The 12558-nt window shown below is 44.3% G+C and overlaps 1 protein-coding gene across 3 annotated transcripts in view; it reads left to right on the forward strand.

The window, feature by feature from the left end:
• The window catches only part of NUP214 (nucleoporin 214), a 58512-nt gene extending 46645 nt beyond the window's left edge, over positions 1–11867 (forward strand). For 2 of the 3 annotated variants that reach the window (XM_019540813.1, XM_019540814.1), the window contains exons 32-36: positions 1535–1684; positions 4559–4730; positions 9600–9742; positions 10947–10971; positions 11615–11867. In XM_019540813.1, coding sequence (XP_019396358.1) covers positions 1535–1684; positions 4559–4730; positions 9600–9742; positions 10947–10971; positions 11615–11648 — 524 coding nt within the window. In that variant the 3' untranslated portion in view covers positions 11649–11867. The remainder of the gene's footprint in view (positions 1–1534; positions 1685–4558; positions 4731–9599; positions 9743–10946; positions 10972–11614) is intronic. The other variant, XM_019540815.1, reaches the window with a different exon arrangement.
• Positions 11868–12558: the final 691 nt, after the last annotated feature.

Consider the following 12558-nt stretch of genomic DNA (forward strand, 5'->3'; position numbering starts at 1 on the left):
CTGTCAAGGATGTGAAATGCATTTAACAGCATATATAGCATGGCTTGGATTTTTATTTATTTATTTACAACCGTAAGAGTGTTAACCCCGTAGAGAGGTGGTTAGGCTTGTTAGTCTGCCATGTTATCCCCATATAGGCTGTTCTGACCTGGGGACTTACCTTTCATCTTGTTTGGGGGCCCATCTTTGTTTTGATGGCCCGTGTTATACGTGGTCCTTATGCTGGCCCCTTCTGTGCCAAAGTGACTTTTCATCCTTGAGGAATTTGTTAATAATGAAACCTTAAAAGAAGAAATAGAATAAGGATAGCTGGGGGCTAGGAGGGATTTAAGAGAGAAAATGTGAGAGTAAGGGCAGGGAGAGGTCATCAGTACTTTAAACTGGACCTTCTGTTGGTAGAACTGGAGAAAGTTTGGCCTGGGATTTTGTTATTAATGTGAAGTTGAGGCAATACAGAACTATCAGACTAAAAATTTGTTAGTCTGAATATGTACTAGCAAGTCTTGGTTATACCCTAGGAAACCGCTTGCCCATGCAGATATCAGTAGGAACAGTGGGAGGACTACCATTAATTTTATATGTGACTCCATTGCAGACTACTCCAGAGAAGCATGTAATAGGTACATCTGTATTTAACAGAGTTGGAAGGCTTAATAATTTATCAGTTGTATTCTTCCTTTAATGAGATGCCTTGGGTGCTTTATTCTTTTTCCTTTGCAAATTGGGAGGTAGTAGAGAGGTAGCAGGAGATGATTCTCATGCATAGGGAGCCCTGAATGGCTGGCAGAAAGGAAGGTAAGTAATAGCCAAAGGGTGGAAGGTAGGGGAGGAGAAGAGAAGCTTCAGAATTTACTAAAAGGATCACTTAAACACTTGGAAGAAGCAGTCTGTTCCCTTTGTTATCTTAATCATCATAGTCCACCAAGACTAAAGACCAACTTTATTTTTATCCTTGCTAGTTCATCCCTCCATAACTTTAATATTAGGCTTGACGCCAAGGGAAGAGAAATGTTTTACCAGGGAAGTACTTTGCCCCTACAGGGCCATCAGGTTGCAGAAGACACAAACAGTGCAGCCTGGTAGAGGGCAGAACTTCAGGTCCTGCAGATTAGACCATATAACAGTAAAAAAAACTCCTACGTCTTCTTGCCCAAAGTATTAAAAATTTGTAGTTGAAATGCATGGCATCTAGCTAGTAGGCTTGTGTGAGGAAGGACCATTTTACAGTGACCATAATTTCCAATTTGAAAGCCTGACTTCTAATTACTGCAGTGGAGAATGATGCAAAGCAAATCATGCACTGTCTTCTTCAAAATGGATATAACAGTAATTGCTCTAGATTTATTGTCACTGAAAAATAAGACGACAAAGAGGCTACTGTTGAATCCAGCTCTGTTGGAACAGGAAAGGCTTGGTCTTCTTCAATAGGATGCACTTTTGAATAGGGCATTTGTGATGTGCTGAGAGGTAGAAAGGAGGCTTGCTTTCACATGTGGTGTGCTGAGATCTTCACAAGTGTTCTTCATCTCTCCAGATACCTCTAGCTTATTTGGAAACAGTGGAGCCAAAACCTTTGGATTTGGTACCTCAACTTTTGGAGAGCAGAAACCTACGGGCACTTTCAGCTCTGGAGGCGGGAGTGTGGCATCTCAAGGTTTTGGGTTCTCTAGTCCAACCAAAGCAGGTATCGTATTAACAAACCTATTGTGAACACCCACATTGACTTGTAAGGTTTAGAAATGTCCCAGCAGTCAGAAATCTACCGTCCCACCCCTAAATATATGTATAAGTATTGGCTCTGAATAATAATCCAACCTGTGGTGCCAGCTATTTTAAAAAGGGCTTCAGAAGGTAGAATTTCAGCTTCTAGATTCAAGACTTAGTATTTTATAATTTATGTAATCTTTGTCTTTTAATCGATCACAGGCTCATGTGTAGCAGTGCTATGATGGGGAAAGCTTCCCCAGAACATCTACGTCATGACTTCCTCAGATCTGTTCTTTTAAAATCAGTTTGACCTAACTAGCATGTGGCCCTTTCTCTCTTTCCTCAGGTTGAGCTGTAGTGAATACTAAATCTATAATCCCTCGTGCTGCTCTATTGATTGTTATGCTCTTTAAGAAAAGTATTGGGGATCTTGCATATATATTCCTTGTTTGTTTTCCCAGTGAAAACAATGAATGAATGATGACTGATGTGATTCGATGTCACTTAAAACCAAACAGCACAGTGCTTGTCTTCTTAATTGCAAAAAAAAAAAAAAAAAAAGAGGCAAAAGTGTTAGATAAAGGGAAGCTTCCTTCTGTGATTATTGGAATATTCTCACGATGCATACCCATGCTGCTTGGGGTTGTGCTACGGCAAATGTGTCCATCACCCTCCCCTCCCCAGAAAAAGCCTTTACCAAGTCGGAGTTGGAGATGGGGATCTTTCAAGGTCTCATTACAGAAGTGTTACTGCGTGATTAGTATTGAATGGGGGCGGCCTCAGAGCTGTTGCTGACTGTGCTCTTGTATTACCGAGGAGGCTGAGCGTAACGCTTGTGGTGCTGCTAGCCCCAATAGCCGTTTTGGTGTTTCTCTTAAGTGCTTCCCGTGGGTGAATGTTGTACTCGTCAAGACAGCCTCATTCATTCATTTAACATCTATTGGAGGAGGCTGGCATCAGTGGATGACTCTTTTCATCTACTACCTGAGATGTTCTCCTTTCCGTTGCTAGCTCCAATTTTAAAGACAATCTTAAGATGGAACTTGCTGACAAGTCGCAGCAGGAGGCATTTTTGCTGCTGCGGGACCTCCTTAAACTCTTTCCTGCTCCATTCAAGGGGTTCAGCACCATAAAAAGATGATGTGGCTGCTGCTTCTGCCTAGTGCAATAAGAAGAATGGTCCTTAGCAAATCAAGCTCTCTTGTTCTGTTTTAATTCTAGATATTGCCCAGCCTTCTCATTTTTCATGTTTGTTAGCATCCAGTACGTAAGAGAGCCCTTCCAGGTCTGAGCTCCAGCGTATTAGATACAGACCTGTGTCTCTAGGAAGAAAATGTAACAGGATAGCTGATCTGTGTGTAAATAATTCAGCCCTAGCTTTTATTTTTTCCAGACCTTTGTGTTTACAACCAAGCAGTATCCATTACCTTGGCATGCACTGGAATTTCACCCAGGGTATTAAAATGCATTGTGTTATCCCAAACGTCAGTCCTAGTCAAACAGAAGCAAGTGTCCTTCAAATTTCACAAAGCCAATTATAAACCAGCAGCTGGCGTTGGTAGAGTGAATGCAGAATAGATAAATCCAAGAGAAAGAGTCAGAAGCTATAAGAGGAGAAGGTGGTCAAAGCGCTGGACAGAAATGCAGAAGGCTTGCATTCAGTTTGACTTGGTCATGCAGATTTCTGTGACAAATCCTGATCTTTGTGTCTTGGCTTCTGATCACTAAAACAAGCCCTTTGAAGGCATCTTAATAGAGGTGATCAAATACCCCTATCAACACAGAGCTTAAGATCATACATAGAGCAGAGCAAATCTTATTTATTGCACTGGGAATTCTTCCACATTTTTAATCCTCTGTGGACAACACAACATGCACCTGATCTGAAAGGTCTGTGTATAACCCCTCTCTCCTGTCAGATATTTAGCCACACTAAAATGTTTCCTGGTGCAGTGTTGGGGTGACAGTATCAGTGGAACCAGCCTTTGCAGGGAATTTTTTTCAGCTGCTGTTTTTCCGTGTAGATTTCCTCAAATGTTTGTAGCTTGTATAATTCATGTTAACAGGGCTTTTTTGATGGGGGGGAGTTAACTCTGCATAAGCTAAGCTTTCACTGTCGGGGGAACAAGTTCACTAATGAAGGATACATGAACTTTTGTTTAAATAAATGAAAAGCATCAGGCTGCAATCTATTGCCGCGTGTTTTATGTCAGTATAATCCAGTTAACGTGGATACATGCTAACTCTCAGTTCAAATATCTAGCTTTTATATGAGACAAATAAACTAGTAATGCATCATGCAAGCCTGAATATTTATTTGTGGACTTTGAGTGTTGTGTGTGGATATCGTATTGGGTGCCTGCTGGAACCTAGTTCAGCTGAAAAATGATGCTAAGAAATGCTCTCAAGAAACATGTGGATGCTTATCTTGCTGGGGTGATCCTGACCCCAGCTGACTTCCTGCCCCTTGAGCAAGGAGCTGGACCCAATGATCTTGTGAGGTCCCTTCCAGCCGTAATGTCTACGAAATCTGTGAATGATTGCCTGTATCGGGCTGAATTTGTGCTCACCTGTTCATGCAGCCCAAACTATACCCATCCCTTGAGTGGTCTCTACTCCTTTGGGTTGGTCTTTGGACGCAGTGGGGAGCTTTTCTGACCCCGCCTTTCATAACAAAACTTTGGAAGCTTTGCAACCACCACTTCCATAGCCTAATGCCATGCACTTGTCAGGAGATGTATCAACCCTGTTTAGAGCCTATCTGGTTGGAAATCTAATATTTCTTTTTTTTCTTTCTCTGTTACCATTTGCTTAATGTTCTTGTCCCTTTTTTTGCCTCTGTTTTGCTCAGGTGGCTTCGGTGCTGCTCCAGTGTTTGGCAGCCCTCCCACTTTCGGGGGGTCCCCTGGGTTTGGAGGGGTGCCAGCATTCGGTGCAGCCCCAACCTTTTCAAGCCCTCTGGGCTCGACGGGAGGCAAAGTGTTCGGCGAGGGTACAGCAGCAGCCAGCGCTGGAGGTTTCGGGTAAGTGGACCAGAGGCTAGGGATGTGCAAACCAGCATCCTTATTTGCTTGATACTGTGTTCAGGAGGTTTGGAAAGTTGAGTAACTGTAGTAGGATGGATTGCAGAGCCACAGACCACCTCATCAGAAAAACTTTTCATAAAGGGAAACAGTAAAAACCAGGACTTGCGATTCTTTATGTGCTCCTCCCCCCCAGTTCCAAGAATTGCAGAGGTTTTATTTTGACTGAGGGCAGACAGCTGAATCCTGGTACCTTGCAATATGAATGATGTAGGCTGTATAGCCCAGAGGCCTGAGTGCAGAATTGTTTCTTGTTTGCAAACGTACTTGTGTGTGTTCCAGTTGAGTCCTGAATGCCCCTGGCAAGGAGGTTTGTTCCCCATCTCAGCCAGAGATGGCTTACAGAGTCCTTTCACCTGCCCTGGCCTTTCAGAGCCTGTTTGTGGCACCAGGATCTTTTCCAGAACAAACAGCGCTTTATTCCATCTTCTGCCCAATGAGTGTATAGCTTCAAACCTTGGGAAGCAGCCATTATGCTAGGCAGCAACTCCTCTGCCCTGCAACTTAGGGCTGCTACTGGTAGAAGACAGGGCAGATCTGTGCCTTATGGACCAACTAAATCAGAGATGCATAAGCTTTGTACCCTTGTTGCAAAGAAGGCTAGCAGCATGCTGGGCTGCATTAGCAGGAGCGTTGCCAGCAGTTTGAGGGATGTGTTTATTCCCTTCTATGCAGCACTGGTGAGGCCACATCTGGAGTACTGTGTCCAGTTTTGGGGCCCCCAGGACAGAAAGGATGTGGACGAATTGGAGGGAGTCCCACAGAGGATATTAAAAATGGTTTGGCAGCTGGGGCACATGACTGATGAGGAGGGGCTGAGGGAACTGGGCTTTTTAGCCTAGAGAAGGGAAGACCGAGGTGGGATTTAATAGCAGCCTTCAGCTCCCTGCAGGGTGGTTACATAGAAGATGGAGCTGGACTGTTCTCAGTGGTGGCAGATAACAGAACAAGGAGCAATGGGCTCCAGTTGCAGCAAGGGAGGTTTAGGTTAGATATCAGGAAAAACTTTATCACTAGAAGAGGGTAGTAAAGCACTGGAACAAGGTTACCCAGAGAGCCGGTGGCCTCTCCATCCTTGAAGGTTTTTAAGACCCAGCTAGACAAAGCCTTGGCTGACTTGATCTAGTTGGGGCTGGTCCTGCTTTGAACAGCGGGTTGGGCTAGATGTGACCTCCTGGGATCCCTGCCAACCCGCATTTTCTATGATTCTGTGATTTTCAGAAACAGCAGTTTGTCTCATTAGATGCTTCTCTGATTTAATCTGCTTAGCATCTGATGAAGTAAACTGCTGCTTATGAAAGCTTATGCATCTCTGATTTTACTTGGTCTGTAAGGTGCAAAACTGTCTTGCCTTCAGCCTGGCATGGCTTTCAAAGCTACCTAAGTGTCTTCATGCCCTGCTTATACATTGCGCAGTAATTGTGAAGGATAGATAAAAAGGCCTCATGGAAAAGCTGCCCCATCTGCACATGGGTGTTTTGCAAGCATCTCTCTTGTTTTCAGAGTGGGGCTGTCATTCCTGATGCCCCTTAAGAGCTTCCCACACATGAACTAGATGGTTCTTACTGCTCTGGCCCCAAAGTGGGGATGGGCAGGCTGCCAGCGCCCCATGTTCTTTGTGGCAATTCTCTACCCTAGATGCTTCAGCAGGGCCCCTGCATTGTGTGGCAGGGCAGGGCTGTGAAGCAGCCTGGAAAACCTCTTCAGAAAAGCTAAAAATACCAAAAAGAGGAGGAATATTGTACGAATAGCATTTCATTTGATGTTAAACTCGATTTATACTGTTCAGCCCTAACTTGTAATTGCCATTGTGCCGCAGAGTTCTGTATTGAAAACACGCACAGATAATAGCTAATGTCATCCCCTCTGAAGCTTAACACCTCATCCTTAAGGTTTGGAGTAAACAACTTGTGGAGCAATTTGTACCTCAATGAGATTCATTGTTTAAGGAGTCTGCAGACTGGGGAAGCAGGCATTTGTTTAAGCTCTGCACCTCTTCAGATTTTTCTTCACTATTATAGGGCGCCTATAGCAAGGCTGCTCCGACTCGCTGTAATTACAGCACGTTGGAGCAGACTCGATTAATCTAGTCTGCTGAAGTGTGGTATTACTTCACTTCAGCAAACCCCAGTGTCATGTGTATCAGCATCCCCACGCTGAAAAATGGTGGCTTGTGCGACAAGCTTTAGTTAAAGTGCCCCATCACTGTTTTTCGGCACAAGGATGCCAATGCACGTGGCGCTTTGGGTGCTCTAATTAAAGCTCCCCCTCCCCCCCACAACTCCCAGAGCATGTGTATAAATGCCCATTAGTCCAGACTAGAGCTTTAGGCTGGTTCCAAATTGGCTTATGGATTTATTGTTCCCAAAAAAAAGGAAAGGGTGGCAGTAGAGAAGAAAGAACATCTAGCTTTTCTAGCTGGCTGTATGAATCTCACCTTTAAAGTCCTAAGGAAGCGTAGTCTCTGGAGCACAGTTGAGTACTATTGGGTCCCTTCTCCTCAACAGCTGAACTGCGCGGCATGGGGGGCTTAGGGGGACATCCCTTTTTAAGAGATGGGACAGAAAACTGAAGTCCCCACTAAGTACTCACCCAAAGTGTTTAGAGCCAGGATTAGCTCTGAAATTCTTTCATTGTTGGAGCATTCTGCAAACTCTGACACGTTAGTGCCACCCTTTTTGAAGCGGTTACATCACTTTGAAGTGCGGCAAAAGCCAATTTCTCACTTTGAAGCCTGCTAACTTTTCCACTGAGCCTTAATTTCTAGAGGAAGCAGGCCTTTGCTGTCACAGCTTCATTGTCAGGTCTCTCCAAGTACTCACTTTCCCATTGGAAATGCGTGAGAGGAGTCTGGAGGTGGGGCAGGGGGCTTGGCCAGAACCTGAGCAATGGGTGAAAGTGTGAAGGGGCAGTGGCCTCACTTCTAGAACTGGAATGCATGATTAAAATGCAGAAGTCTGTGTCAGCAGCTTAAAAGCAGTTTTGTTTTTAGCTTCTACATTCTTTCAAAAGGCACTTGCCTGTAGTAGGAGCTGAAAGGTTGAGTCAGTTTAACCGCAAGTTCCTCATTACTAAATTTAAACTCCAGTTCCTTTCATAGCTAACAAAGTGACAAGTTTTTTGCTAGAGATGCAGGTCCAGGGAAGATGAAGAATAATCATTAGAAAAAAACTGCTGTTTGCAACCACCCCTGCCTTTTCCACCCCTACCTGAAACAAAAATGCTCTTCTGCCATTACCAGGAAAAGCAGAATAGACCATGTTTCACTTGCAGTCCTGAGGCAAAGCCATCTGCAAACTACACAGGTCTCTAATCAAAGTCGAGGTGCACTGAAGTGGCTACTGGAGCATAAGTGTTAATGCAAAGACACTGAAAGGCCCGTCTGTAGTTAGTACCGTATATAGAAACAGCCTGCAGAGTCCGTCGTCTGTCTCTAGCAAGGCAGAGATTTATTTCCTTCGCCAGGTGACTTGTACGTTGCAGTTCTGCAAGACCTGTCTCTTCTGTCTCTCTGAAACCAATGTTTTGATGCTTCAGAAAAACATACCCTAGGTGGATATGGATGGAGAAGGGTTTTAACTTTGTCGATTCACATTGCAAGTCAAAACTGAAAGGGGTATGCAGTTGGCTCGGCCTGTTCTCGCTCGATATTTTGTCAGCCTCCCGAAACCAGCACGCCATTTAATTTGACTGGCAGTCTGCTGAAGAGCGGACACTGGCTGGAGTAGCTGGTGGTGTTACTCATCGGTGTGCGTGTGCATTGGCAGTGCGGGCGATGAGAAACTTGAACAGCTCATGCCTGCTCTGTGCTCGGTTCAAGATGTAGAAGCACTATATAAGCCCCTTGTTTTTGAGTATAAATATAGCATACAAAATTGGGAGAAGGACGTTGGGTGGAGGGGAGGGAGTTGCGTTGAGAGAATTATCTTGGTATTTCATTAATGTGTCGTGCTGGCGGTGGGTTATTTTTAAAAAGGAAATATTTGCCTCCACAATGCTAGTTTTGGATGGGGTGGGTGGGGAAGGGAGGATCCAATTTCCATATATATAGCTTGAGTCGATTACTGGGGGGGTTGTTTTTTGTTGTTTTTTTGTTTTGTTTTTTTTAAATACCAACTACATTGCCAAAATCCATAGAGGCAGTGCTTCCCCTCCCTGCCACCCTTTTGTTCTGTTTAAGTGTCTCTGGTAAAGAGACCAGTGTTGATTAAATGAAGAGGCTCAGGAAGGAAGCAGAATGATGCATGCTTTAAAATAAAGGGAGAAGAGGAAGGAAGGAAGGTTGGAGGAGATTTTGAGAGCCGACTTGCACAGTCCTGGAACTTGAGAGCCTGGGTCCTGAATGCCAGCTCCGCTGTGCACCTTGCTATGTGACCTTGGGCACACCATACAACCTCTCTGTTTTCCCCATCAGTGAAATGAGATAATGATGCAGCGTTTCTGAGCTTGATGAATGAAAAATACTGTGTGGTGGTGATGGTAATTTAGTATCTTCCACTTAGTGGCTGGAGTTGGGATTTCCTGGCACTAAAAATGCACCGCAGTTGCTCGTCATGTGTTAAGCTCAACATTTTTTCCCCTTTATGCCGACTGAGCCTTTGCTTTAGGTCTTGGAAAGAAGCTGAGCAAAGAGACAGTTGTTCTGTGCAGGCTTTTCTTTCCAAAGCCAGTCGCTCAGAATTAATGCTATATATATAATAAAGGGGATGCCCTGGGCTAGCGTGGGCACTGTTGTCATTGGAGCATCATTCTTCCTGTACCCAGTGACGGCATGCATTCACTAATACATGTTTGTTCTTTGCAATGCAGTTTTGTCGGCACCCCTAACAACACGGCAACCTTTGGCACTCTGGCAAATCAAAACACTCCTACGTTCGGGTCGCTGTCCCAACAGAACACTGGTTTTGGCGCACAGAGTAGTGGATTCTCTGGCTTCGGGTCAGGCGGAGGAGGTATGAGGAGCTAAACTGCAGTCCCTGTCGTAGAATAAAGCGAGGGGAAATGTAGACCCCTGTTGTGTGTTCTCAGCAGAACTCCGCTGTGACCCTTATTCCAGTCCTTAACCAAGAGGAAGGGCCCAGGATCAGAACCTGAGTGTTGTGCTGTTTGCAACCTGTCTGGGGATCACAAAGCTGGGCACAGGTGGAAAATGGGTGAGGGGCTTTTTTGCCTTGTCAAAGCATAGACAATGCCTGGTGCCTTGTCCTGTCAGCTGGGACAACTCAGTTGCTCTTGCCTCAGATTTGAGAGGATGGAGGCTCAGGTGTGGATCTGGGTCCAGAAATCTTAATAGGGAGTTCACCAGTCCAAGGAGACGAGGCAGTTGGTAATGCAGCGCACTGAGCACTCTCAGCGCCCCTTGCTCTGGCTTGCCTTATGGAGTTTGTGTGTTCTGCCAGAGAGAGCAGAACCCATGGCTAGAACCCATTTTTAGATGTGTCCCGGCTGATGTTTGTCCAAACCGTGACAAAAGGCACCTTGGCTTGGGGAAGTGAGCCACAGGGTTGAAATTCGGAAGACTTATCACCAAATCACTGCATGTGGCGTTTGGGCAAGTCAGGTTTTTTCACCGCGTGCCTCAATTCTGAGCTTTTACTCTGTGGAATAGATTTTTATCCACTTTCCTTAGCAGAAGATAGAATAATTAACCTCTTTACAGTACTGCACAAGTACAGCTTATCCTCAAAGGGATCCACATTGCAGAGTTGAACCACAGCCCTAAAGCCAGGTCCTTAGCTGGCATAAATTGTTGTAGTTCCATTGCTCTCAGTAGAGCGACAGTGGTTTACATCAAGCTGAGGATACAGCTGTTAAGAAAGCACATAGACCCATTTGGCCAGCTGCTCTTCCCCTCCTGGATAAGCCAGCACCACCATTTAAAAAATGCTATGCATTATTTTTGTGGAAATATGAGCAAGCTGTGAGCTCCTTGTGTGTAATGGCTGCTAACGAGAGAGGGCAGCTGATTAGCACTAAGAGCCTTTTCTTGCAAACTGAGACAAGCCACTTTCCTTCTCAGTGAAAACTCAACTCTCATTGTTTGCTTGTCACCCTTTCTCAAGCCTTACAGTGGTAAATGGGAAGGGAACTGTAATACGTGTCATGCGTGGTCTTTCTACCTCTAACAATGCTTTTTTAATCTTACATTTCTTTCAGGGTTTGGCTTTGGATCATCTAACACGTAAGTACCCATTACTGCTTTGTGGCTGATTTTCATTAAAATAAAAAAGGAACAAGAATGGAAATGTTGCATGATGTTTGAAGGGAAGCTTTGGAAATTTCAATAAAATGTGAATTTGAACAGAATATTTAAAGCAGAAGAGGAGGCTTCTAACTTCATTCATTCACTCTCTCTCCTTTTAATAGCATTATGCAGACTAACTTCTCTGATTGTGTGGTTAATCCTCCATAAGACCGTTTTCAGTAATACAGTACTTGATATTAGAGCACAGTATATAAGCATGGGTAAATAATGAACTTGTTGTACTGATGATGAGACCAGATCACCTGCCTGATCTAATTGAGTTATTGCTTTGTAATGACTCCCTGACCAGTGCTGTAATCAAGACTCCTAGTTGTTGACTTGCTGGGTTGTCTAAAGCAGGGCACTTAAAACTTTGTACCAACTTAACTTTATATGTTGAGTGAAAGTTGGAACACTCATTCAGAGCTTGTCAGAAGGGCTAGAAGTGCCAATGCATGCTCTGAAAAGTTTTCACTGGCAGTGTTTGATGGATGGGAAAGTTCCAAGAAGCTTTCAATATCTGCTAGCTTGATGAAGAGACGCCCTCACTTTCACTGCTGTTTTCCTTTTGCTTTCACAGATCCTCCTCTGGGTTTAGCGGCTGGAGAAGCTGAGAAGATGTTGAGTCACACTTCCTCCATTGATCCTTGCCACAGCCCCTCTGTTCGCAGATACTCCTTGTGTACAAACCTCGGAACAGCTTTCTTTTTAAGTGCAGATTCTCTGGCATCTTTTTTTTTTAAAAAAAAACACCTAATAATGCTTATTTTATAAGAATGTCTATCTGTTGTTATAATGATGTCTGTTCATTAAAACTGTTTTATCTGCCTCCCTTTGGATTGTGTGGGGGAGTTTTTCCAGCACATACTCAGTAAAGCCAAGCTTGCACTATATCATTCTCAGCCTGAGTAGAGCTGCTATTAAAGACCTGTCTCTCTTCCATGCCTGTATGAGAGAGAAGACAGATTGGCCAGATTCAGTTTGGATAAAAATCAGCATATCTGCTGTTGAAGTCTAGGAGTCACCAACTGAGGATGGGTTTGGTTTGGGGGCCCGTTAATTGTGAACGCAGAGGAAACAGTCACCCCACTGAAGGGCTGTCATTGGTCTTGCACAGGACATAGCAGAGAAGTAGGAAGTTCTTACAGAGGAGAAACTAGGACAGTGCAGCCCTGTAGCAGCAACATGCAACAAAGCAGTAGGGCACCTTTCCTCTCTGTATTTTAGTAAAGCTCACTCTAAGAATAGGGAAAACGCAGTTGAGTCTATACAGAAATCTTTTGGCCCTTTGTATTAAAAATCTGACCTCCATCCAGGCACATTAGCACTTTTCAACTCCTGGCTCAGTGCATTGGATCATACTGTCGGCTACATTTTCGCTAACGTACGTGACATGGTTCTTTTTTCCCTGAAGCATTTGGTTCCAGTCAGTCACATTTATGAGACCTGCTTTGTGTTTACAGTTGAACGTATTTAGCAAATGTTTTTGAAGCGTGCCTCGAAGGCATCCTAAAGAGCACTTTC

This window comes from Crocodylus porosus, unplaced genomic scaffold (genome assembly GCF_001723895.1).
Source record: "Crocodylus porosus isolate Cpor-Errol unplaced genomic scaffold, CroPor_comp1, whole genome shotgun sequence".
NCBI lineage: Eukaryota > Metazoa > Chordata > Crocodylia > Crocodylidae > Crocodylus > Crocodylus porosus.